Below are 26621 nucleotides of genomic sequence, written 5' to 3'. Positions count from 1 at the left end.
AAGGAATAAAATGTGTTATACAGTTTTTCAATCCAACATTATAAACAAAAAGTTCCTTGAAAAAAAAAAAAAGTGATTCAAAGAAGTGGGTGCTGGTATACCCCAACTCTCACTCAGTGGTGTATTTTCATGCATCAAAAGGTTACTTTTTCCACCTGTTAGAGGAATGTGTAACCCATACCAAAGATTTCCAACAGAGAAAGGATAGCGTAGTCCCACTCACTATTAGAATTCTACTTTTTAATGTACAACTTTTTTTTTTTTATTATTATCCTATCCCCATTGTATGGGTTATTTGTTGTAATAAAATTGGATGTGAATTTACATTCACTTGGACTGTATACAATTTTTTTGGGGCACACACTCCACGGGGACAGTTTAAGACATGGAGAAAAAGTATCTATGGAGGCCTATAAAGAAACCTTTAAGTTTGAAGTCATCTACACATAGCGTGAGTGGATTACGATTCTTACCCGTGGAAGTTATTTAAAGAAACCTTGATGTGCTTAAACTTTCACATTCTAATAGTGAGTGCGGTACGCTATCCTCTCTGTTGTAAATCTTTGGTAGACATTTAGACAGAGGTGGAATAAGAGGCTTTTGACGTATGAAAATACACCACTGATTGAGTTGGGGTACGCCTGCACCCACTTCTTTAAATGAATCACTTTTTTGCCAAGGAACTTGGTTTATAAATGTTGGATTGAAATACTGTATTACACATATTTATTCCTTTTATTTTTGTTTTAGGATACCACGCATATATTGGAATATGCAAAGAGAAGAATTCTCCAGACTTCCATCACGGTCATAATTTTCTTCCAAGGAAAGTAATATTTTTATTTTTGTAAAAGCTCCTTCCTTTTGACTCACACTATTTTTTTCGTTTATTTATCCTTTCAGAAGCCGGTTTACAAGCTCTGATCATGGTCTGGACCGCAGAGCTAGAAAATCCCTTATACCTTAGGAGGGATGTCTCAAGAGCCAAGCCGTTAAAGACAGGGACCCTGAGACAACAGGTCTGGTTGTAGAGGAAGTTGAAGAGGAACATCTATGGAGACTTTGAAGTTCGGAGTATCAATGGCATCTGGGCCAAGCCAGAGCTACCAACAGGACTGTGCCCCCTTCCTGTTTGAATTTCCGAAGAACTCAGGGAAGGGAAACTGGAGGGAAGAGGTATGCCAACTGGAAGGTCCACCTCAGAATGCATCCACGAAGGCCACGTTGGGCTCCATACAATGGAAGTTTGTGGTTGTGTCTTGAGGCCATTAGATCCATATCTGGTAGACCCCATTTTTCCACCAGAAGCAGAAAGTTTTCATGATGTAGAGACCACTCTCCTGCATGCACGTCGTGACGGCTGAGGAAAGCCGCTACCCAATTGAGAATTCCTGTGATGAACACTGCAATGGGGATGGGGTTTGATCCATGGGAGAATGCGGGACACTTCCGCCATTGCTGCCCGACTTCAAGTGCATCCTTGGTGATTGAGGTAGGTCACTGCCATGGCATTGTCGGACTGTATTTGTACTGGCCTGGTCTGAAGACTATCCTGAGCCAGAGTGCAAGTTCTGTAGATGGCTGAGTTCTAGGACGTTGATTGGCAAGACTGCTTTGGCTGCAGTCCAGCGGCCCTGGAAAGAGTGCTGGCTGGTCACAGCACCCCACCCGGGGAGGCTTGCGTCTGTGGTTAGGAGTACCCAGTCCCAAATCCAAAAGGGGCATCCCTTGTTCGAGTGGGACGTCTGTAGCCACCAGGCTAGGGACAGGCGAACCTCCGGGGAGAAGCTCATCATCTGGGATCTGAGCAGATGAGGCAGCCCATTCCACCTGGAGAGGATCAGGTGTTGTAGGGGCCTGGATGGAAATGGAGCAAACTCCACCATGTCGAAGGTGGACACCATGGATCCCAGGGTCTGTTTTGCAGAGTGAATTGACACTCGGAGACTGTAGTAGTCTGCGCACCTGGTGCTGTAATAGAGATTTTTTTTTTGTCGTTAGGAAGATTCTCTGAACCAGAGAGACCAGGAGGGCTCTCAGATGTAGCATTCTTTAAGAAGATGTCAAGGAAGACTTTTTTCCAGTTGATCAGCCAACCATGTGTTTGTAGAAAGGTAATGGTTATCTGTAGATGGCAGTGAAGAATTTCTGGGGAGCTGGTCAAAAGCAAGAGATCATCTAAATATGGGAGCAGTCTGATCCCTTGACGACGAAGATAGGCCACCATAACGGCCATGATCTTGGTAAAGACCAGAGGAGCCGTTGAAAGGCCAAAAGGTAGCGCCTGAAAGTGGTAATGTTGCTATAGTATAGCAAACCAGAGATCTTGTTGATGAGAAGGCGCTATAGGTAAGCAACCTGAATGTCCAGAGACACCATTAAAGTCCCCAGGCTCCATAGCCAGGATAATAGAGTGGAGGTTTTCCATAGAAAACCTGGGCACCCTGAAAAACTTGTTCAGAGACTTGAGGTTGAGGATAGGCCAATGAGACCCATTGTGCTTGGGAACTAAGAAAAGGGTAGAATAGCCCTTCCCTCGCTGTGCGGAGGGGACACAAATTATTACTCCTGAGAGCAGTAAGGACTGAATGGCCTTTTGGAGCAGTAGGGCCTTACGTGGGTCCTATGGAGGGCCCTGTGCAAAAGAACTCCTCAGATTTGGTAGGTGGAGGTCTAGTAGCCCAGGTCTGTTTGGTCCTAGGTTTGGAAGCCTTAGTTGATGTTTTGAACAGGACTGACCTTTATCTTTTCCTTGAGGATTAAAGGAACAAAAAGGATGATGTCTAAGGCTCTGCAGTATATGCAGATGGCAGGAACGCAGTCTTGGAAGCTGCCAAGGTAGTCACAATTTTGTCCAATTCTTGGCCAAAAAGGTTATCCCCTGAATAAGGCAGAGACTCCAAAGCCTTTATAGAGTCCGCATCTGCCTTCCATGAGCAGAGCCAAACAATTTGGCAGGCTACTACAGAAGTGGCAGATGCCTTGGAGGCTAGGAGAGCCATATCCATAGCTGCTTCATCCAAATAGGAGCCTGCATCTCTAATGTGAGATAAGTAGGACAGCTGTTCCCTTGAAGCATCAGACAGAATTGTCTCTTCTAGGGCCTCTGCCACTCTCAATGGCCTTAGCCCTAGCAGGAAGAGTAATAGCTCCTGTAAGAGTATATAGATTTTAGAAAAGCTTCCATCCTTCTAATCTTAAGTCTCCTTCAAGGTGGTTGCAGTATGGATAGGCAAGGTCACATTTTTAACCAATCATGTCACGTACGAATCCACTACTGGGGTAACTTCCCATTTAGTGTAATCAGTAGCGGGAAGAGGGTAAAAAGAACTTATAAACCGCTTAGGAAGCTGAAATCTTTTACTGGGCATATTCCATGCCTCACTTATATGATAAGATAGCTGATCAGAGTGAGGAAGGAAATTCTGGTAACATTACCTTTTGTCGTTTAAAGGTTTGTTTTACCTTAATAGCAGGTTCTGTCTCTATTTGAAGAAAAGATTTTACAGCTTTTACAATTGGAGGTATATTAAATTTAGAAGGGGGTTCCTTGTCTCCTGAAGGGGAGTCAGAGTGAGAGGGGTCTGCATCTTCTGCCTCCCCAGTTGATAAATCAGAATCTGATAGCTGGGTGGGCTGGGATGATAACACAGCACGCTTAGGTTTACTAGGTAAGGGTCTCTCCTTTTGCTGAAAAGCTGTAGAAGGTATCCACCAGACTCTGCACTGAGGTAGTAAGTACGTCTACCCATGTGGGATGCAAAGGATTTTCAGGGAGTACCTGCTGTGGCCATCCCATAGGGGGAGCTACCACAGGGACCGTTAGATGGACCACAATTTTTGCCAGCACCTGTGAAAGAGTAACCCAGAGTGGGTCCCGGGGAGAGGACACCGGGGCTGATGGGTCTGGGGCAGTATAATCAGATGCACAAAGACCAAACGGAATGAGGTCCTCTGAAGCTAAGCCAGCTGTGCAGGACTTACAAAACGCCAGAGTGGGAGGAGCAGGCTGCTTGTTATTCTTGCCTCTGCCAGACATAGCTGCAAGATAATGTAACAAAATCTGGCAAGGTGCAGTGAGCAACCCAGCTGTATGTGTAATAAGTGTAGTGCGCAATATATAGTACGTAATAGCCCTCACAAATATATGGAGATGTGAGGTACACTGAACCCCGTATACCTTAGTATGCCAGGGTTATAGTGGAAGAAAGGTAAAAAGGTAGAAGCTGACAGTCATATGAAAAAGAAAAGACAGCAGCACTTGCACAAGCCACATACAGTGCAGAATATGCAATATAACTGCAGTGAGCACTAAAATCAACTACACAGGTAGGATATAGCATTGTATAACCTGGCCCTTGGGAGAGATATACAAGGAGACTGGACGCAGCGTTCCCGGAGACCTGAATCCGAATAATGGCTGCCGTGAGTCTCGGAGAGTAAAGGGAGGAGCAGCAAGACCACAGTGGAATGGAGCCCTGAGCTGAGGGAGGAGCAGCAGGGAGAGCGCCTTCTCCCCTATGCCGACTCGCCTTCTCCCCTATGCCGACTTTAACCACCTGGTCCCCTGGCCTTACACATGCCCTGCACCAGTGCTTGTAATGCCCTGGTGGTCTAGCGGAGTCCCGTACAAACCAGTGTCCACATCAGCGCCTCCAGTCTGTCTCAAAACCGGAGGTAAGACTGCACCATACAAGTGGGGATCCACCTTACCTGCCCCTTGACTCTCGACTGCAGTCCGGGGAGCCTGATTAGCTAGGTCCCCCTCAGAGACCCGCTGAGAGTACCTAGCCGAGGGCTGGTGTCACGGTGCCTCGCAGTGCAGACGTCCAAAAGGACTGTCTCGCGCTGCTGCTCATTAGTAGAATTAAACTAAAATTGAAAAGCTTTGCTGTTGGTGTCCGGTCCTACAAGTCCCACTTACACCCCATTGTCTCCCTGTGGACCTTGAAGAAATTGATTTTAGCTGCAAATAGACAGAACAAGTGTTTCCTATAGAACAGCAGGAAGGAATCACAAACTGTACCCAGGACCATGTAAAGTGACACCAGGAGTGAAGGTGTACTCGTGTGACACTAAGCCACCATCCCACATTAACACTCCTGTTCAAGTTCTTGAACCACACCTAAGAATGTGAAAAACTTCAAGTCTGCCAATGGACAGGGCCTGCCACTAGAGGCTAGTGTAACATGCAGTTACTGGCACAACCAATATTCATTTGGAAAAGCAGAACTTTCAAAAGGGTACCAAGAAAAAAATATATATATTCTGCTCCAACTTTAATTATGCAGCCCAATTATGGATTAAACCCACCACTTTTCAACAGAGTGAAAAGGGACAGATTGAACAAACAAATATTACTTTAAACTATCCCTTCTGTATCTCCACTGTCACTCCCCCTTCATATTCACACGAGCAGGGACTTCCATCCTAAGATACTTCTACCATTCTCTTCTCCCCACTACCAAAAATAGCACCAAACCTGTACTTCAGTCAGACCTGCATAAGCAGAATTGTTTATGGCTATTGCAGTCCATGTTTTGCACTGTATGTCTTAATCATAGTTAAGCAAAGTCATATTTATGTACTTCGTAAAACATGTGTCAATATACAAATAAAGGGTAACTGGCACATGCTACTGATACTAGTGGCATCAATGCATTAAATATCCATTTACAGTTTGACAACTGTAGCAAATAGGATACCGCTGCCTTAAAAGTCAAGACTATTTGGGTCTTATAAACAGATAAAACGATCCTTTACTAAGATCATGTCCAAGGCGGGTGCTGAGAAGTTACATTAAAAACACTTATACCCCAGACAAATGTTTCTCTGCCTCCTAACAGTACAGGTTTTAAAGATATCCATGCTTGAGCGCAGATAAATAAAAATAATTAAGGTACAAATTTAGTCACCTACCCTCAAGCATGTATATCCTTAAAACCTGAATGGTTCGGAGGCTTTGAAGACCAGTTTGAGAGACACTGCCTTAAGGCCCCCATACATCAGCAAAGTATTGGCCCAAGACACCAATCCCAAGACACCGGGGCATCAGTGAAATCAAACATGTTGGAATTCCCCGATTTGCCAATCCCGAGACAAATATGATTGGGTTCAGCAACTCTGGAATTTTTAATAAGGATTTCACCAAATCCCCGACGGATCAGCAATCAATGGCCACCAGCTGGCATTTCTAACCAGCAAATCGGTAGTTCTGGTCAGATCGGGGATCGTTGAAACGGCCGCCTGATGTATTGGGCCCTTTAAATCCTTTAGGGTCTCAACGAGTGAGGAGTAAACCCAAACCAGAAGCTAGACAAAGCATGCTGCAATGGATTCATTGAAATTCATGGCAGCTTCCACATCTGTCATGCACATACTGGGCAGATTTATCTTTCCACTATAATATCTAGAGCGGAGCTAGGCGCTGTCCCCCCTACAAACAATCTGTCCTCACATTCTGATTCCCTTGCAGCACAGCATGGCTTTGTCTAGGAACACTACAGCACCATCTAACAGTAACTTAGGTCCTCAGTGTCTTGAGCGAAGCATCTTGCAGGTGGCAGGACACTTGTGGTGGGAATTGGAATGAGTCTGAAGTACATCTACCCACATTACTTTGTACTCACAAAGGCTTTAAAGGAGCTAAAAGGAGACTAACGTAGCATCAATAAAATAAAGGGGAATGAAACACAGCTTGAGAAGTTAGTTTATTTCTGTACATTTGAATTTTACTCCCGGGCCATGAGCTTCTGCTTCTTCAATTTCTTTTGAGAGATCTGTAAAAAAAAAAAAAAAAATTTTTGGTTACTTCCTGATACACAATTAGGCAAAGGCCGGCTTGGAAAGGACGCGAACACTGGGGGCTCAGAACAAAGATTTGTTTCATGTTTGATTCCAAAGGTGTCCTAAGATGGTCATCATTGCCGCCAGCGAGCGCATCATACAAGTCATAACTATTACAGGGCGCGGCCTGGTATATGCCGTCTGCTCCAGGGTTCCATCACATACTGACCTATTCCAAATTCAGCACCAGCTATTATGGACTTTATATGTGCTTATTAAATAGACTGAATAATGCTGGTTTTACATTTAATGAGCCTCTAGTAACAAAAGTCAGTGCCTTGATCAGGAGCAGCCAGACTTAGCAAATGGTATGGCTGTGACCGATTTAATACAATTAAACACATAGGGGGATATTGAATTAGCCGCAGGGTTTACCCCGCAACTAATTGCCGGCAAAAATCCCTCAGCGCAGGGAAAGGCTATTCAACTAAATGGTTTTCTTCTAGAACCAAAAGATCAGGACTCGCTAATCTGTTTTCCCCAGCGGGCGAACCAGGTTGTGCTTTTTGCGCTGACTTACCTCAGTCCGACTGCTGGGACTCACGCTCGGGGTAATCCCTGCTAATTAAATAGCTCTGGCGCTGCAATTAGCTGTTAATTGAATAGCCTCCCCCATCCCCATAGATTACGATCACCACATGCATAATAATGGGGTCCACAGAAATTAATGTGCTCCGAGTACCTTGGGTACACCTCTGACTAAAGGCACACATCCACTAGACTATTAAATTGAGTGACTGAACGATAACGCTAAATCGTTCAATAATAGTTTACAAATAGTTTGCACATTGTTAAAAAAAAAATGTCTAAAAGGACCAGCGATGCGCGCTCCCGTTGGTCGTTTAGCCATCTATCATCGGGCACATATATTGTACAACCGGACGATAACGTCAGGTTCAGCATGTTTGCAGATGATCGATGTTCCTACACTGAACGACTGCTCGTAGGCACATCACAGACTGACAAACGACTGCACGATTACAATGCCGTAATCGTGCAGACGTTTTCATGTCTTTAAGTGGATGTATGCCTTAAGTATATGATACAGGTAAAAAAAAAAAAAAAAAAAAAACAGATTAACTTTACTATATACAACCATTTCAAATGCTCTAACAAAAAGGGACCACTGCGCTTTACCAGTTCCCTCACAACAATCTCATCTGCATTTATACTCAGGGGAAGGAATTAGTTGAAGTCACTATAACGTGAAGTTTGTCAGACTCCATATTTGTGCTGCAGTCTAAGAATTTTCTACAGTTAGTTTCTCAATTACCACTGGCAGAAACACACAGTTGTTATATATCCATCTCTATGGTGTGATCGTGGTGGTTCCATCAGCAGCAACTGAAGCAGAGAGGACACCGCGATATACACACAGGCTTCCTGCTAAGGACTGTTCCTGACCTGCACTCCTAAGTTACATTGTCCTTAAGGAACTTATTATACCCTTGTATTTTATTCCAAGATCTATTACTCCAAATAATTTATTTCTCATGTCCTCATTCTACGTTCCATCACATTCAGGCAGATTTTTACGCAAATACTTTTCAATAGAATGTAGATATTATATATTTTTTTATTTCTGATAGAATTTGAATCCTGTGTATACTTGCCATCTGCCAAATTTTCTTGCTTTATCTGTAATAAGCAGATTTTTTTAGGCAGCACTAGTGTTTAAAAAGCTACCTACAGATATGTCCTCGCACATTCTTGCTGCGGTCAACCAAATAGCCCCTCACGGCGCGCCAGGCCCAGTGATAAACAGGCTAGTGCTGAGCCTCTATTTTTTTTGTCTTTTTTGCCAAAAATTTCAAAGGGACTCGGACGCACCAGGACACTGTGCTAATTAACTTGATATGCAACACGTCTATATCTGTGTGCAACGGAGTCTCTGTATCAGCATGCGAATGCTACACTGCAGCGGCCACAGCTTTTTTCCACGCCAATTCTGTTTAGTCTCATCGCACACAAGATAAAAAAGTATCACACATCAAATTAACCAGCACAGTCTTCTGGTGCGTCCCTAGTCTTAAGACACATTTTCGGCAAGTAAAAAAACCAAACCCACGCCAGCAGAGTTGCACGGGACCTGGCGGTTCAGGCACGTCACACACTGCATGGCTTATGGAGTATAGATGTAGGAGGACACATCTGTATGTTACCAGAGTGTACAACCACTGAACCTACTGAACGTTATATAAAAGAACCGGAATCCCTGTAGATATCACCCATTGCACGTCTGCACCATGAGCAGCAGTAATATAAGGTCACCTTTTTCTTCTGAGCCACCTCCTCCTCTGGTTTGGGGACGATCTGCTCCTTCTCAGTTAGAATCATCTCAATGTGGCAGGGGGAGCTCATGTAAGGGTTGATACGGCCGTGAGCACGGTAAGTTCGTCTGCGCATCTTGGGGGCTTTGTTCACCTGAATGTGCTCGATGACCAGGGAATCGACGTCCAATCCCTGGAAGTAACAGAACGGTACAGTCACGCAAGGTTTGCACGAGACTGAAAGAAGCGGCAGATAGAGCTCTGCTAGAAAAGGACGCGGACACTGGGGGCTCAGAGCAAAGGTTTGTTTCATGTTTCATTCCAAAGGTGTCCTAAGTTAGTCATCATTGCCCCCAGTGAGCGCCTCATACAACTTTAGGTGTAATGCATGATGTATTCAATGCCTGTGAAGATGTAATACACCCTCACAATGGACACACGTCTGATTGTCTTCACTCTGAAGCTGCTGCCAGTAATAAGATTTAAATTCCTGACTACTAATAGTACGATTGTTACCTCCCCTCTATGCTTTGAGTAATCATTTTAACTACAAGACTGCAGTGAGGACCAGTCCATACTGAACAAATGCTGGTAAGGATATTACATTCTATGCTAATGAATCAGCAACATCTATGGTCTGATCACAGTAACTTGTAGTAAACAAGTTGCAGAGCAGCAAGCGAGTAAAACCGGGTACACACCATACTATGGGACGACCCAGCTACGGTACAATGTGATGTAACTATACATGGCGTGCCGTACACACTGCAAGTGCCGTTGTATGATGCTGTAATGCACGATTACATGCGTCATGTAACTGCATGGCGTCGTTCATAGAATCGTCTCATCCGACGTGCAGCACAGCAGATGGGAAGATGCGATGAACGACCGTAGTGAACGGCCGTACACGCTATACGATGTGTAGTATATACTGTTCCGATCCACCTCAAAACAATTGCAAGATATTGTATACCTTAGAGCAGGGGTTCCCAACCTCAGTCCTTAAGGCACACTAACAGTCCTGGTTTTAGTGATATCCATGATTGTGCACAGATGGTTAAATCAATATAACTGAGGTACTAATTAAGTCACTTGTGCTCAAGTATGGCTATCGCTAAAACCTGGACTGTTCGTGTGCTTTGAGGTCCGTGGTTGGGAACCCCTGCCTTAGAGTTACCTCAGATCAGATCAAATAAAATGATCGAATGCGTTTAAAAGAAGAAAAAAAAAAAAAAACATCCTCAGCCACTTTCAGTGCTAGATATCCTGGGGTGATTTCCACTATAACGGAGATCAAAAGCGTGGCCTACATCGAGCCTACAAGCCACTAGGTGCCAATCTGCCTACTATGGGCTCCTGCTCTACAATAAGGATTCCCCTGAAAAAAAACGGTAGTAAACTAAAGGGAAATGGCAATTATATTTGAAGTTTAGTTTCAAACACTATCTTAATTAAATGGCTCCAACTAAGACATGTTTTACCTACACTGGAGAAATCACGTACGTATAAAAATACGCAATAAGGGCACAAGCAGCGAGTGTCGCACTTACCTTCAGCTCTGCATTGCTCTCTGCGTTCTTCAACATGTGCAGAAGGAATTCTGCGCTCTTCTTAGGCCAGCGCCCCTGTGTCCAGTCCCATTGCTTGGCCTACATAAAACAGAACCATTGGACACAACCTGTTAAACATACCTACTATCGTCTGGGTAATTTTTTTGGGACAGGGCATAAGAGATTATGAAGTCCATATTTAAACATAAAACTACTGACTGCAGTGATCGCGCTGAGCGAAAAAAATTGTGGGTCCCAGGGACCCCTCACTTTGAAAAATTGGGGTCCTACACCACTTTTTCTGGGTCCCGTCACGTATTATTGGGGTTGAGGACAGGCAGGAGTTGGAACAGTGTTGGGGGGTATAGCAGTTGGGGTAGAGGGGGTTGGGGTAAAGCTGGGGGTAAAGGCAGGGAGGAGTTGGGGGTAGAGCTTCAGCTAGAGGGGAGTAAGGGCAGGCAGGGCTGGGTAAATGCACACAGTTGACAGTGCTGGGGGGCAAGGAGAAGGTTAGGGGCAGGCAGTGTTGGGTGTAGGGAGGGGGCAAGGGTAGATAGCAGCTAGGACAGTACCTAGGGGGGGCAAAGAGGGGGTTAGGGGAAGTGCCAGGTCAGGATAGCAGCTAGGACAGCACTTGGGGTAGAGAGGGGGCAAGTGTAAATATCAGCTTGGGCAGTATGGGAGGTAGAGGGGGGAAAGAGTTGTTAGCAGCTAGGGCAGTACTGGGGACAAGGAAAAGGTCAGGGGCAGGCAATACTGGGGTTAGGGTGGGATAAGGTTAGATAGCTAGGGCAGTACTAGGGGGCAATGAGGGGGTTAGGGGAAGGTAATACTGGGGGCAGTACTTGGATTAGGGAGGGGGTTAGCTTTGCAGCTGGGGCAGAACTGAGGGTAAGGATAGCACATGGGGTACAATTGATGTAGTTATCAGTCCTTCGAATGCACCCTCCTACTGCCCTGATGTAGGAGTGGTACCTTAAGTAGCGGCTCTCTGGCAGTAGCAGTATCTTCTGCATCCACAATGTCTGTCTGGCTGGGTACAGCGATATGGCGTGGTGTCTGTCAGCAGACTAGTCCAGCGTTCCTGGCAGGAGCAGCATAGGCCGGGCTGGTGTGGGACTCTAGTGCGTGGTGATTGGCCGGGGGGCGCGCCGCACAGTGATTGGCAAGGGGGGAACTGGACACCGCGGCGTGATTGGCCAGGGGGGGACGGGGGACGGGACGCCGCGCCGTGATTGGCCGGGTAGGGGGGAGAAGCCGCGCCGCGATTGGCCGCGGGGTGGGGCCCATGCAGGGATTGGCTGGGGGGGGGGGGGGGGGGGATGGGGGACGTCGCCATGCAGGGATTGGCCAGAGGGGACGTCGCCATGCAGGGATTGGCCAGGGGAGAAGCCAGACATGGAGGGATTGGCAGGTGGGTCGGCTGCAGAGCACACAGCGCCAGCGCGTCCTGCGGGACCCGATCAGTTTTTAAAACTGGGCCCCCAGGTTGCTGTAGCGCGTAAAAACGCGCTATAGCGTGTATTTTGCGAACCCTGGTCTGCTACCTGATAACAGATGAACCAACCAGTGCGAGAGAGAAGAGGGAAGGTAATCAGAGTCTTCCTGATGTGTAGGGCCAACCTGGTTTTATAATTGCAGACTAACAGGTCTACATCAATTATAGAGTATAATATATGTCTTATTGCAACAGTTGTGCCCTGTTCATCTAGAATTGACAATGGAGGCAATAGCTAATTGAGGTCCACAGACATATGCACATTCCCCATCTGTAAAACACCATGCCAAGGCCTTACTCAAAGCTTTGCACACATTCTGTGTCAGTCTCCGATTTCCTTAACACGACCAGGCCGTTTTGGAAATTCCTTTAAGGAACATAGTAGAGCAGCCTCCCATTAGCAGAAGAAATAATAAATTTGTGTTTTATAGACCCATTGGCCAATTTGCCCGTATTGTGCAGGTTCGACAAGATCTATCCATGTGGTCCCATAGCTTCCAGCATGACTAGGACACGTTCGGTCAGACGACCACACAAACAGGTCATCTTCCAAACATGGCAGATAATGCTCTGATTGTATTATTGACAGAGCAATATGGCAGCATGCAACCAGCACTAGGAACTATATTCAATTAGAGGCAAAGTTTTCGCCTGTCCGACTGTTCGCTTCATTCGCCTGTTTCAGAGGCGAATTTATTCCGTGCTCGTCCCCGCTTTTCTCCTAATTCAATTGCAAAACAGGCGAACACAGAAATAGGCGAATACGGAACAGGTGAATCAGTCTGTACCCCAGAAAAAGATGCACTAACATAGGGAATCACTATAGATGTGTACTAATGGCCCTATTTTGCATACTTAAGTTGTGTAAATTGCTTGCTATTAGCGTCTTTGTAAAAGTGGTGAAGAATGGCACAAAGCTGTATTTTTTGGTGAAAATAAGTAGTCCTGTCAAATTTGGGGTGCTTGAAAATAGGAGCAAGCATGTTTTTATGTCTCTAAAGTGAACTTTTAAAAACCGTGAAATATCCACCTGCTGCATGCACCTGCAATCCCCAAAACACCTGACCCATACTTGTGGACCATCAAGAAGTATTTTTCGCTACTTTTAATGTTTATCCCCCCACTTTTTAAATTTACACCCCAAAAATGACATGTCTTTTTTGGGGTGTTCTTAGGTTTTTGTTTCTGTTTTTTTTGCGTATTTGTCCTTTGGGGGGCTGTCCCAAGGGGTCTGAGTTGTTTCCCCACGTTTGCACCCCAAAATAAAGATTTTGCATTTCTTTTCACCAGCTATTGATTGGAGAATCATTTTTGGAGAACTGTTTCCACTTAGGCGAAATTGTCCTGGAATTGAATTTGGCAAAAAAATTTTATGCGAATTTGGCTTTTCACCTCTAATCGAATTCCCCTCTAGATCTCACATTAATAGACGCATGACCAACAGAAGGGAGTGCAGACGGAGTACATGTTTAGGATTTTTAAATTTAGCAGATGCCACATGTTGTGCCGTCTCACTCTACGTATAGGATATTAGACTGCCATAGTCATTGGAAGTGATTCAGTCAGTGGCTCGACGGATGCGCAATTACGCAACAGCACATCGCTACCCACACAATTGCAGGAAAAGTGGCTATTTAGGCAGAAATGTGCGCAGTAAAAAAATCAGTGATATTTGGAGGCACATCACCTGGAATTGAATCGCCCCCATATATTGAATATATACACAAAACGTGTGCTAGCTATAAGGTTGATTGGTTGCCATGGGTAACCTATACTTTTTAGAGAGTTTACTACATTTCCCCACATAGGCTACATAACACCAATCTGAACGTCAGTATAAACATTAGGCATAGGATAAAATAAGGCAGGCCTGTCACTAGGACCTCCAGCATTTCTGTGGCTTTGTACTCACTACAGTAATATTACCGGAACCCTGTGTATACCAAGAGCAATTTCTATACTGTGCTAGATGCTCCCCCAGCAGTATAGCATTTCCACAGCTCCTCTTGGGCTATTGTGGACTGGTTCCCAGTACACGCTACGTACCCCAGCCGTGATGCCTGGAGAAGGAATGCCGGAGAGAGCACAGCCCAAAATACAATTTATGGAGGAACTCTTTCCATAATAACCCTGAGGGACTGGGTGACCCATCAGCTCTAAAGCCGCAATAGCCACACTAAGCAGGACTCCAGGAGTTGCTCAGAACTTAAGCTGTTTTCATGGTTATTCCAAAGGTGTCCTAAGATAGTCATCATTGCAACACCATAATTATAGCTACTGAAAAACATGGCTGAACAGATCCCAAACCGACCTCCCACAACGATCACCACAATTCGCCAGCAAGCTCACCTGGGCACACCTGCCAACACCCCCATTGTATCGGCGGAAAGGAACGCACTGCTTCTTCAGGGTGACATCTTTTAAGTACTTGGTGGCCTTGCGTATGTGCATGCCCTTAATGGCCTGAGCAGTTTCACGAGTGTTCTAAGAGAAAAAAAAATTATGACGACATTATTACATGCAGATCATCTCACTTACAGTGATTGTTTACTACTGTTATCAGGACTGGGGTAATCAGGTATAATGATGTGAATAAATCTATGCATGTAACTGACATTTTGATTGGCCTGATCAGCCACGTAACATGCATCACTCATCATGGTCACCAAATTCAATCAACATTTTTATTCCAACAAGGAAATAACTTTTAAAGCAAAGAGCGCTCAATAATCCCCTTTACCTTGCCATGCACTCAAACATCACTTATTCCACATTGAAAAATGGTGGATTACATGGTAAAAAATATGAGATATGGTAAGAACTTACCCTTGTTATCTCTATTTCTACGAAGTCCATAGGGTTCCACAGGATACCTTGGGGTATAGGTGTGACGTCAGTCGCAGGGCACCAAAGAGTTAAGCTTTCAGCCTCCCAGGATGCACTAGGTCCCCCTCCTATACCCCGCCCCCGGGCCAAGGCACCTCAGTTAGTTACCAAGCCATAGGCCGGAGGAGGAGAAGGAAGAGAGAGAACAAAGATCTGGACACATACAAGAATCACATTCTCACCAGAGGGAGACGGAAAACCGGTGACCAGAGCAAAGCCCATCTGCAGCACAGGTGCGACAGGGCGGGAGTCCTGTGGAACCCTATGGACTTCGTAGAAATAGAGATAACAAGGGTAAGTTCTTACCATATCTCATATTTTCTACTTCAGGGTCCATAGGGTATCCACAGGATACCTTGGGGATGTCCCAAAGCAGTATCCTTTAAGGGTGGGGACGCTCCTGTGCAGAAAGGAGAATCCGCCGCCCGAAGGAAGCATCCTGAGAGGCGAAGGTGTCAAACCAGTAATACCTCACGAAGGTATGGACAGAAGACCACGTAGCAGCCTTGCAGATCTGAACTGCCGAGGCACCACGTCGAGCTGCCCACGAAGGACCCACAGACCTAGTGGAATGAGCCTTCAGAGAAGGAGGGACCGGTAGGCCTTCATGAAGATAAGCTTCAGAAATAGCCATACGGATCCAGGCTGCCAAAGTTTGCTTTGAAGCAGGCCAACCCTTTTTACAGAAGCCATAGAGGACAACAAAGCGTCCGACTTCCTAAACAAAGAAGTGCGGTCAACATAAGTCCTTAAGGCCCGCACAACATCCAAAGAGGCCTCACCCACGGAAAGACCCGGTGAGTTAAAGGCCGGAACAACTATTTCCTCGTTAACATGAAACTGGGAAACAACTTTGGGAAGAAACTTGGGCCGAGTGCGGAGCACTGCCCTGTTCCCATGAAAAACCAAGAAAGGGGGTCTACAAGAAAGAGCCCCTAACTCAGAAACACGTCTGGCTGAAGCAACGGCCAGAAGGAAAACAGTCTTAGCTGTTAGCCATTTAATATCCACTGAGCCCAGTGGTTCAAACGGCGGTCCTTGGAGAGCCCTCAGGACCACAGCCAAATCCCAAGGCGCCACAGGTGGAACAAAGGGCGGCTGAATACGGAGAACACCTTGCATAAAGGTGCGCACATCCGGGATTGTAGCAATCCTACGGTGAAACCAGACAGATAGGGCCGAAACCTGTACCTTCAAAGAAGCAAGGCGAAGCCCATGATCTAGTCCCGCTTGCAGGAAGGCGAGAATCCGAGACAGACGAAACTCCCGCGGTGCATAACCTCTCGGTCGACACCACTGGAAGAACATATGCCACACGCGATGGTATATCCTCGCGGAAGACGGTTTCCGAGCTCGTAACATGGTACGCACCACAGAGCTGGAAAACCCCCAGGACCTCAGCATGGCCGTCTCAACAGCCACGCCGCCAAAGACAGCCGAGTCAGGTCCGGGTGAAGACAAGGACCCTGAGACAGAAGGTTCGGTCGTAGCGGCAACCGCAGAGGACTGTCCACGGACAGACCCTGAAGGTCTGAGAACCAGTGCCGTCTGGGCCACGCGGGAGCTATCAACAGGAGCGTCCCTCCTTCCTGTTTGAATTTCCGGATTACCCGTGGAAGAAGGGAGACCGGAGGGAACAGGTATGCGAACCTGAACGTCCACCGGACGGACAGAGCATCCACCAGAGACGCCCCTTCGTCTCTTGTGCGAGACCCGTACACCGGCAACTTGTTGTTGTGCCGGGACGCCATGAGGTCGATTTCTGGAAGACCCCACCTGTCCACCAGTAGTTGAAAAACGTCCGGGTGCAGGGACCATTCCCCTGGATGAACGTCCTGGCGACTTAGAAAGTCTGCCTCCCAATTTAGCACTCCCGGGATGAAGACCGCTGATATGGCCGGAAGATTGCGCTCCGCCCAAACCAGGATCCGAGAGACCTCTACGAGAGCCGCCCGACTGCGAGTTCCTCCTTGCCTGTTTATGTAGGCCACGGTGGTAGCATTGTCCGACTGGACCTGCACCGGGTGACCCTGGAGAAACCGCTGTGCCTGCAGGAGAGCATTGAAGACCGCACGGAGTTCCAAGATATTTATTGGAAGCTCCGCTTCTGTCGGTGTCCACCTGCCCTGGAACAAGTGTGGACCCGAAACTGCTCCCCAGCCCCGAAGACTGGCGTCCGTTGTCAACAGGACCCAATTTGGAACCCAGAACGGACGTCCCTTGTTGAGGTGGGTCGTCTTTAACCACCACGCAAGGGACAGGCGAACCTCCGGGGTGAGCACAATCGTCTGGAACTTCAGAGACTGAGGCAGCCCGTTCCACTTGGACAGGATCAGGTGCTGCAGAGGTCTGGAGTGAAACTGGGCGTATTCCACCATGTCGAACACCGACACCATGGAGCCCAGTAACCTCATCGCCGAGTGTAAGGACACCCGGCGGCTGTGCAGACAACTGCGCACCCTTGACTGTAAAGCAGAGATCTTGTCCTCCGTCACGAAGATCCTTTGCTGTCCCGAGTCCAATAAGGCTCCAAGATGCAGAATCCTCCGAGACGGGATTAGAGTGGACTTCTGCCAGTTGATTAGCCAGCCGTGCCATTGCAGCAGTGCAATGGTCAGGTCCAAGTGGTGTAACAGGAGCTCTGGAGATCCTGCCACCAATAACAGGTCGTCCAAGTACGGCAACATGCGGACTCCTTGCAGCCGCAGAGAAGCCGCCATGACCGTCATAGCGTCCTGTAAGTTCAATGACACCATGTAGTCCCCAGGTTCCAGCGCCAGAATGATGGACCGTAGGGTCTCCATCCGAAACTTCGGGACCCGCAAAGACTTGTTGAGTGCTTTGAGGTTGAGAATCGGACGATATGACCCATTGGGTTTCTGTACCAAAAAAAGATTTGAATAGAAACCCTGGCCCCTCTGGGAGAATGGAACAGGCACTATAACTCCAGCCTGGAGCATAGTGTGCAATACCTTCCGCAGCTCCGTAGCCTTGTTCCGGTCTGATGGTAGACCCGTGGTGAAGAATCGAGCCGGGGGTCTGTGCCGGAAGGAGAGGGCGTACCCGTGAGAGACCACCTCCAGAACCCAAGTGTCTGTCGTAGTGAACGACCAACACCGGGAGAACTGCAGCAGGCGGCCTCCCACCCTGGGATCCCCCAAGGGGAGACCCGGACCGTCAGGCCGCAGGCTTGTCATCTGGCTTGGGGGCCGGACGTCTGGTACTCCATGCCTGTTTCCGGGGCTTGACCGATTTCTTAGGGCCAGCCTGTCGAGGAAACGACTGTGGTTTGGGCCTGCCCTGGGCCCTAGATGACCGAAAGGACGATGGTCCAGAACCAGAAGGAGCAGCGGCCGACGGGAGACAAGCAGATTTGGCTGCCGCCAGCGTGGCCACAATCTTATCCAGATCCGGACCGAAGAGAACTTCTCCGGTAAACGGCAACGCTTCCAGACCTTTCTTGGATCTGCGTCCGCCTTCCAGGATCGCAGCCACAAGGTGCGAAGAGCAGCTACCGCTGCTGAAGAAATTCTAGACACCAGAGTACTAATGTCTAGAGCCGCCTCGTTGATGTAGGTGGCCGAATCACGGAGATTGCCAATCAACTCCGCCTGTTCGGCCGGACAGTCGGATTCAAAAGAAGCCTCTAATGAATCCGCCCAGCGCTCCATCGCTCTGGCAACCCAGCAAATGGCCATAGCCGGCCGTGCTGCCCCCCCTGCAAGGGAATAAGCAGACTTCAGGCAGATTTCTACCTTGCGGTCCGTAGCATCCTTAAGGGAGGACATGGATGGCATCGGCAATGTGGCACTACGGACAAGACGGGTCACGTGAGAATCCACCTGTGGAGGGGATTCACACTTAGCAAAATAATTATCCGCGAACGGATAAGCCACCGCCAGGCGTCTCTGCGGCTGGTATCTTTTGCCAGGTTGTTTCCACGCCTCCTCTAAATGGTCCACCAACTGACCCGAAAGAGGAAAGACTGTGGCATCGCCCTTCACATCTTTGAAAAAGGCATACTTAGATTTAGCCGCTGGGGGAACTTCGTCCTCAATCACCAAGGCTGTGCGGACCGCCCGAATAAGTCCAGGAATATATACTTTGGACTTAGCATCAGCGTCCTTAGTATGGAAAGGTTCCTGATCGTAAGGATCCAGAATCTCCCCATCATCAGACGTCCCTTCGTCATCCTCATAAGGAGCGGACAGAGACGCCACCGGCCTTTTATGAGGCCGCATCACAGACTCCCCTTGCAACACATCCGACAAGTGCTGTACAGAACTCGTCAGGGAGTTAACCCACGCTGGCTCCTGAGAACCCGGGAGCGGGGAAATAGGGAGACTGTGGGGTACCACCAATTGTCGTGGGAACCCCTGCATGGGTGACGACACCACAGACTGCTGGGACAAACCCATCGGAGTAAACGCGGGCTGCGGAGCTAACTGGCCCACTAAAGCTGTTAACGCCTGAGCAAAACAAGCCCAGGGCGGCTCCTGTACCGGTGCTGTAACCGTAATAGGCCGCGCCATGGACAAACACTGCCGGCAAAGGCCCTCCGCGCTACCCTCCCCCTCCGCTAACGGTACTTTGCACGTGGTACACTGTAGCCGGAGGGGAAAATCACTTTCAGACATGATGGCACCACGTATGTGACCTCTCTCACCAATTAAGTATTAAATAGGCGAGAGACCACCCTGCAGCACCGCACGGGCTTTAGCAGAAAGAACAGGGACAGTAATAAAGCTGACAGTTTAGAGAAGAAAAGTTACAGGCAGCGCTAGCACAGTCACATACAATGCAGAGAAATAACAATTCCTGCACTAACAGCGCTGATCACTCAACTACACAGACACAGGGCCTGGTAGGACACAGCGCTGCATACACAGACCTGAGCCACAGCGGAGGAGAGGTATGCGGGGGGACCCAGACCACGATGCTTCCTTCCAGACTTCCAGCAGCGTTCACCATGCGTTGCAGAGAAGATGGCCGCCGAGGAGCAGAGAGAAGCTGGCCTGGGGGAGGAGCGCTGACACAGGACCAGTCAGCACAGTGCAGAGAGGGCTGTGTGCAGCGGGGGAGGCGCCGGCTGTGAGACAGGGAAGGCGCGCTCCCCTGGCATGCATTTAACTGCTGGGACGCCGCAGCGCTACCGCTCTGCTGCGGTCCGCTGTCCCAGGGGGTAGTGGAAGCGCAGGTTGGTCGCCTGGCTCCACGCTGCAGCCAGTCCCCAGGGAGCCCCCTGCCTGGGGACTTAGGACCATGTGATCAGCGGGGACCCACCGCGGAACCCCGCTGCTTACCTCTGTCCCCCTTGAATCCGGCCATGGTCCGGAACATCTGGGGTCACCGCTAGCTGTGACCCCAGACGCCCACCAGCATCCCCGGATCAGTACCGGCGTTCTGGTACCGGCGGGGTGTAGGGAAGACAGCATGGACGTCAGGACTGACTGTCCATGCTGTTCATCCAGATGTGCAGCCACAGCTGCATGAAGAAAAAGCTTCAGGGGCTCTTCTAGCCCCCACTCCAACAGGTGCACCCGACTCCGGCCGGGCACCAAACTAAACTGAGGTGCCTTGGCCCGGGGGCGGGGTATAGGAGGGGGACCTAGTGCATCCTGGGAGGCTGAAAGCTTAACTCTTTGGTGCCCTGCGACTGACGTCACACCTATACCCCAAGGTATCCTGTGGATACCCTATGGACCCTGAAGTAGAAATTTCCATGGATTTAAATTGGCCCAGCAGTACAATAAAAAGCCCCTAATTAAAATGTACTAGCACTGGAGAGAGTCCTTGCTCTATACATCTCTAATTCCTGCAATACATTACTTGCAGGGTGTTTCAGTCGCTATTGGCCCCAAAGTTTTTCTTATAACTTTTGAAGTAATTGACGTAAATTAGTGAAATGTGACGCAGACATACCTTGGTCTATGAGAAACATAGGGAAGTCATAGCAAGTGATGAAAGTGTTTGCCATTAGCATCCAGGCCAGCTGTTCCCACATGCCCGAAGTGAAGGCTAGCTGTTCACCACCCTAGTCAGCAGCGCAGTCCAAAATTCAAATAGGGGAGCCACACCAACTGCCAGTGAGGATTGTACCTGCCAGAGAGGGTGGCAGTTGGTGTGGTTCCCCTATTTGAATTTTGGACTGCGCTGCAGCCTCACCTCTGGAGCCGCCACTGTTACTCAGTAGGTATTCCTGCTTCTGACAGTGGTGTGTACTGTGGCGTCCACTTCATCGCCTATGTTACACGCCGACATAAACCTTTATCGACTCAGTTTTCCAGTATGTCTGGACAATAAATATGCATCGTTCAGCTTTGTACAGGTTCATATCGGCACGTAACACACCTACACAAGGTGGGGCTGTGTCAAATTTCACTAATTTACATTACTTCAAAAAGAAAAAACTTCGGGGCCAATAGCAAGTGAAACAACCTGAATAACCAACACTCCATAAGTAAGATATACACATAGTAATCCGCTATGGTCTGTGCCGTCCCCAAAAATGCTTAAGCTGGTCCAACAGCTCCCATTGCAGCAAACAGGACAGGCCTGGACATAGAACCACTGATCGCTCAGCGAAAGGAAGTGTATATGTACAGCCGCCAGTGGGGACCGTGTGGTATGCAGCAGGGGTGGGACGGGGTACAGCAAGTGGGCCAATCAAGGTGAGCGGGCATATCCCAGTTCAAATATACATTATAAAATGACTGCTGCTCAGAATTCTTGATTCTTTTCATGGTTAATCCAAAGGTGTCCTAAGAAAACATCACAGCAGCATGGTAAGACTTCTAGAAAGGATATAAGACACATGTACCACACTTACCTTAAAGTGCACTCGCAGATTTGAGCCCCGCGCCTTACATGCTGCAGAGAACAAGATTATTGATTAGATCGTCATAACAAGAATCAACATATAAAGGGAAGACACAGCAATAGGAGAGAAGTTACTTACATTTTGTGGGGTTTTCCGGGTCTAGCGAGTAGCGGACCATTTTCAGAGGTTACCTGGGTATACAGATTACATAAGAAATTCAGCCATACAGAACACGAGGCTGTAGCCACAGGCAGGGCATCTAATGCAGCTACTCAGATATAAAGGTTGTTTTCATGTTTAATTCCAAAGGTGTCCTAAGATGGTCATCACAGCAGCTGCAGCCCAAATACCCAACATCAAGTCACAAAACCATGAAACTGCCCAATAACCTAATATACAATGAAAAATGGCCCATTAAACATCCACATAAGTGGTGCGCACATTCAAGAACCCCCAACATGTCATGCTTGGAGGCGTTCTGTCTTTGAAAACAGGTGGGATAATTACTGACAGCAAAATAGACTAACTCATCTGTGCATGACTAACGATATACACAAAGTATGGCCTGGTGGGGGCACTTGAGGATCGGAGTTGAGAACCAGTTATAAATTAATGTAACAGCTGTACCAATACCCCCAACACCCACTGGACATTCTCAGCGCCACCATCACACTGCTGCCCTATGCCCCCTGGACTGTCCAGGCATGCTACAACACTGGCCTATTATGGTTTATTGAATTAGCGCAACTATAGGTCATTAATTTCCATCCCAGCAGAGCTTACAATCTATATCTAGCACATGAAACAAACTTAGTGTTTTTGGAGCACACAAAGCAAACCCACAAAAACACTCAGTACATAGGGGCACTGCCATGCTGGTTGCAAGAGGTAGCGTTGTGGTGAGCATTGTTGACCACCATTATGGCAGTGCCCATATACAGACCCAGCACCCTGGCAGAGCCTGTGGCACCACATTAGTACCAGGTGCAGCATTATACATAACGGGTAGGACTACCATGCTAATAATGCATTGCTCTGCAGCTGCCATAGGCTACACACGGGGGGCTACTGCAGAGCATGCCGGGAGTTGTAGTTTCCAAAGACTGCTGGAGAGCCACGACTGCCATAGGCCCAGCACAGAGCCCAGGGGGAATGAGGCCTAGTAGTGAGCAGGGAAGGCGACCAGGAGGATAGAGTTACCCACTTCCCGGCACCATCCCGCATACCCGGCATCTACAGGGGCCTCTGTCCCGAGCTCCCCTCCCATTCCCGCTATCGGCCTCATACCGGTCCCGTCTCCTGCCGGACTCGGCGTCAAGCCTCCCCCGCCTGCTGCCGCCGCTCCCCGGGACCGGATGCCCGGGATACAGGCGGGATTGAGCTCCGAGTTCCCGAGCTGCCCGCAGCCGCCATGTCTCACTCACCTCAGGCCGCGCAGGAAGAGGGCGGGCAAGGCATTCTGGGAGCGGTATCACGGCGCGACGTCTCGCGAGAGCCTAGGACGTGGTGACTGGTGACCGGTCGCCATATTGCCAACCACTGATGCTGCATCAATGCAATGCCAACCACCACTGCAGCTGCTCTACTTTCTCACACAGCTACACCCAGCAGCCATGTATAAAAAATATTGTGTCCTGTGTGACAACAGCACAGGGAGGAGACACAATCAGGTCTCAGGCAGTTTTCTTCCATGAGAACCTGCATAAAGTGTTTCTGAGAAATGTTAGAGACCTATGTAGTTATTGCCTGTGATTTGTGTCAGACCTTCCCCCAACCGGATACGTTTAACCCTGCGTCAGTCGCACCTCTGGGACTCCCAGGTTCGGGTGCAGTGCGAATGACAAGCGCCTGTTATAAAATCGTCATTAGCACCTAATTAACTCAATTCTAACGCTCTTATAGGGGAATTCAATATGGAGCGAAAACTCAGTTTTTTGCGTTAATATCGCACCTAGGACGTCATTATCGCAGGTTTTAGTTTTACACTGTATTCAATTTCAAAGACTTTTCGCAGGTTCGAAAACAGAGATAACTTTTCAGCACTGAATAGGTGGCGAAAAAAAGTGCAGAATTGGGGTTTAGGGGTGCAGGCTTAACAAAAATAGCCTGCACCCCTGGGAATGACATTTAAAAAATAACTGTCAAAAAAAGTTGAAAAAAAAATAGGGACACCCCAAAAAATGATTTACAAATTGGGGTGAAAAAAAAAAATGGGAAAAAATTGTTTAACAATAGGGAAATAGGTTCAGGGCTATTCTGCAAGTATGCGGCAGGAGTTTTCTAGAATAGATTTATAGCGGCAGGTGCACAAATGCAGAATTTTTAAAAGCCTACTTTAGGGACATCAAAATATGCTAGTACCCATTTTCATGTACCCCAAATTTGATGGGACCACTTAAAAAACGAAAAAAAAATAACCTAAGTGCTCTTCTGCAACACTTCTTCAATGTCGGGAAAAATCACCTGCTGCGGCTATTTAAATCCCCGACTTTCATTTGCAGGCTAAAACGGGGGTACTCATAGTGATCCCCCATGTTTTTACAACTTTAGGGGGGTCCTACAATTTTTTTAAGGAAAATTTCGTAACTTTACTCAAATCCCACTTCGCAGGCTCCCGTTTTCGTTAGTTTCATATTGAATACGGGGATAAGCGGGCGCGCGCCCGATACATTATCCTAGGTAAAAGCTCCGATATGAAACGTAAACTTCGACAGCGAAGTTTACGTTTCATATTGAATTCCCCTCTTAAAGTGATCAGTGACCTTCATTAGGATGTATAAAGAGAGAATATATGGAAATCTGATTCACAAATTCACATTTATTAACCTTAAAGCAAGTAAAACAAAAAATACTACATTTTAAGAGGCGCAGTGTGCCTAAGAGGCCATCCTGGACAAACCTACATATTTCCACAAAATACCCACAACCTTTGTAATTTTCATTCATAAAATGAGCAAAATACACAAAATTGTGAGAAAATAAAAAGAAATACGTACCTTCAAAAGTCGGATGAGTTCGGGCGCAATGAGCCTGAGAGGCCAGGAAGGTCACTACTGCACTCCACGCAGGCGGCGGGAAAACTGACTAGGGGTGTTTCAAACAGCACCTATAGATAGGAAGGTACTAGGAGGGGCAGTCCCCTGCACCCCCTTGTGGCGGAGAGGTGAGCTTTGTGGCGCCTGTCAGGCCAGCTGTGCCTGACGCAGGGTTAAGATGCAGGCAGACGGGATCCCGGACGTCGATATAACGATGCCAGAATCCCGATGCCGGCGCAGCCATGGCGAACACATAAGGTAACCGACGTCCAGCATCCCAAACTTAAGGATGCGGGTAAGTATTACACTTAGCCCGGGCATGGGGAATTAGGTTTTGGAACCTCCCAGGGTGGGTTAGGGTTAGGCACCCCCAGGGGAAGGGTTAGGCTGCGGGAAGGGGGGTTAGGTTTAGGCACCACCGGGCGGAGGTTAGGCATACCTCCCAACTGTCCCGCATCCAGCAGGACAGTCCGTTTTTCTGGGACTGTCCCGCTGCCCCACCCACGGGCCGCAGAGTCCCGCAGTGGGGGTGAAGTTGGGGAGAGCAAAAACCATGCAGAGCAGCGGGTGTGCAGGAGGAGAACAGATGTGGCATCTGTTCTCTTGTGCACGGACTGCCTTGGGGGCTGCCCAGCATCTCGGAGAGTGCTGAGCACGCCCCTAAAGTGACGAAAACGGGGGAAGCTGCGAGGCTCCGTCCTGTTCTCACAAGCCACGCCCCCTTTTCGGCCATGTGCGGCCTGTCCCTCCTTGGTATCTGAAAAAATGTTGGGAGGTATGGGTTAGGTTTAGGCACCATCATAGGAGGGTTGGGGGGAGGGGGAGGGTTAGGGTGCTTACTGGACTCCTGATCTGCCCTTCCTGAATGCTGACAGGCAGAGCAGAGCCTGGAGCCAGCTTCTGTGATCAGCCTGTGTGTCTAACAGACCACAGGCTGCATTCAGAAAGACAATAGTTATATTCGATGACTGGTGGGTTGCTGTTGTGATTCAATCAGCTGATCTTTGGGTTAGGTCTAGACTGCACAGCTCCAAGGGACCTGTGACGTAACACCCGAGTGACCCGTCATCAAAGGGGGAGGAGCAAGGATGATAACGGGGGGCCAAAAGTGTCCCCTCGCGGGCTCTCCACTCTCACCACAAAAATATATTCCCCCTCTATGCCCATGTGGATGGTAACACAGGAGCGATCTGCCCTTCCTGCAGTGGTCACGTGATTGCAACGTCACAGAGGTCCTTTCTCCACATAGGATCTAGCAGCAACCCTGATCTTTGTGATCAGTTGAGGTGCAGTGAAAGTCCTGGCGGAACCTCAGCTGACCAGTGACCACATAGATCAGCTGATCGGGGTTACTGAAGCAGTTCACCAAGAGATCCCTGAATGCAGGTAAGTTTATTTTATTTATATTACAAAGATTGAATGGTGAAAAGCAGGAGAGGAGGCCAGGAACCGGGTAGAAGCACACACTGGAGATCCGAGGGGCAGTGGAAGACTCATCAGAGAGGGGAGGAATAGAGGAGAGGGGGCACAGGGGAGGTAGGGTTGCAGGGGCATTGAGGCAGGGGCACAGGGGAGAGGAAAGTGGGCATAGAAGAGGCAGGAGCACCGCGTAGTTGTAGCTGGCGCATGCACAGTCACGTGCTCAGGGTATTCAGCCTTTCGCTTTTATGAAAAATACCCGAGATGTCCGGGAAGGGGATTCGCAGGGACAGAGCT

General features: G+C 48.3%; 1 protein-coding gene and 5 non-coding genes across 7 annotated transcripts; all 6 read right to left on the bottom strand.

Annotated features, from left to right (window-relative positions):
* Positions 1-6697: 6697 nt before the first annotated feature.
* RPL17 (ribosomal protein L17) lies at positions 6698-23319 on the bottom strand. Of its 2 annotated transcripts, none has more exons than XM_088476485.1 (7): positions 23295-23319; positions 22009-22061; positions 21880-21920; positions 14514-14648; positions 10667-10765; positions 9118-9309; positions 6698-6779 (listed from the first exon to the last, which is right to left on the bottom strand). In XM_088476485.1, exons 2-7 carry the CDS (start codon positions 22046-22048, stop codon positions 6732-6734), a joined length of 555 nt encoding a protein of 184 aa, XP_088332611.1. In that variant the 5' UTR covers positions 22049-22061; positions 23295-23319; the 3' UTR covers positions 6698-6731. The 2 variants fall into 2 exon arrangements, with proteins under 2 accessions (XP_088332611.1, XP_088332612.1); XM_088476486.1 differs by lacking the exon at positions 23295-23319 and adding an exon at positions 23158-23238.
* LOC148519528 (small nucleolar RNA SNORD58) lies at positions 6863-6929 on the bottom strand. The gene has a single exon (XR_015878943.1). It is a non-coding gene; the product is annotated as a small nucleolar RNA SNORD58 (small nucleolar RNA).
* LOC148519527 (small nucleolar RNA SNORD58) lies at positions 9403-9469 on the bottom strand. The gene has a single exon (XR_015878942.1). It is a non-coding gene; the product is annotated as a small nucleolar RNA SNORD58 (small nucleolar RNA).
* LOC148519526 (small nucleolar RNA SNORD58) lies at positions 14359-14424 on the bottom strand. The gene has a single exon (XR_015878939.1). It is a non-coding gene; the product is annotated as a small nucleolar RNA SNORD58 (small nucleolar RNA).
* On the bottom strand, positions 21766-21831 carry LOC148519525 (small nucleolar RNA SNORD58). The gene has a single exon (XR_015878940.1). It is a non-coding gene; the product is annotated as a small nucleolar RNA SNORD58 (small nucleolar RNA).
* Positions 22138-22205, bottom strand: LOC148519524 (small nucleolar RNA SNORD58). Its single transcript, XR_015878941.1, has one exon. It is a non-coding gene; the product is annotated as a small nucleolar RNA SNORD58 (small nucleolar RNA).
* Positions 23320-26621: the final 3302 nt, after the last annotated feature.

The sequence above is a fragment of the Taudactylus pleione genome, unplaced genomic scaffold (genome assembly GCF_031769625.1).
Source record: "Taudactylus pleione unplaced genomic scaffold, aTauple2 ptg000189l, whole genome shotgun sequence".
NCBI lineage: Eukaryota > Metazoa > Chordata > Amphibia > Anura > Myobatrachidae > Taudactylus > Taudactylus pleione.
Note: the sequence above shows the minus strand (reverse complement) of the source record. Positions and strands in the feature narration are given on the sequence as shown.

Excerpts from the sequence above, each read along its gene's own strand:
- RPL17 (XM_088476485.1), bottom strand. The coding sequence starts at position 22,048 with ATGGTCCGCTACTCGCTAGACCCGGAAAACCCCACAAAAT. Across the intron at positions 10,766-14,513 it reads GTGTTGGCAGGTGTGCCCAG|GCCAAGCAATGGGACTGGAC; the intron begins GTGAGCTTGCTG and ends TGTTTTATGTAG. Across the intron at positions 6,780-9,117 it reads AGGTGGCTCAGAAGAAAAAG|ATCTCTCAAAAGAAATTGAA; the intron begins GTGACCTTATAT and ends TTTTTTTTACAG.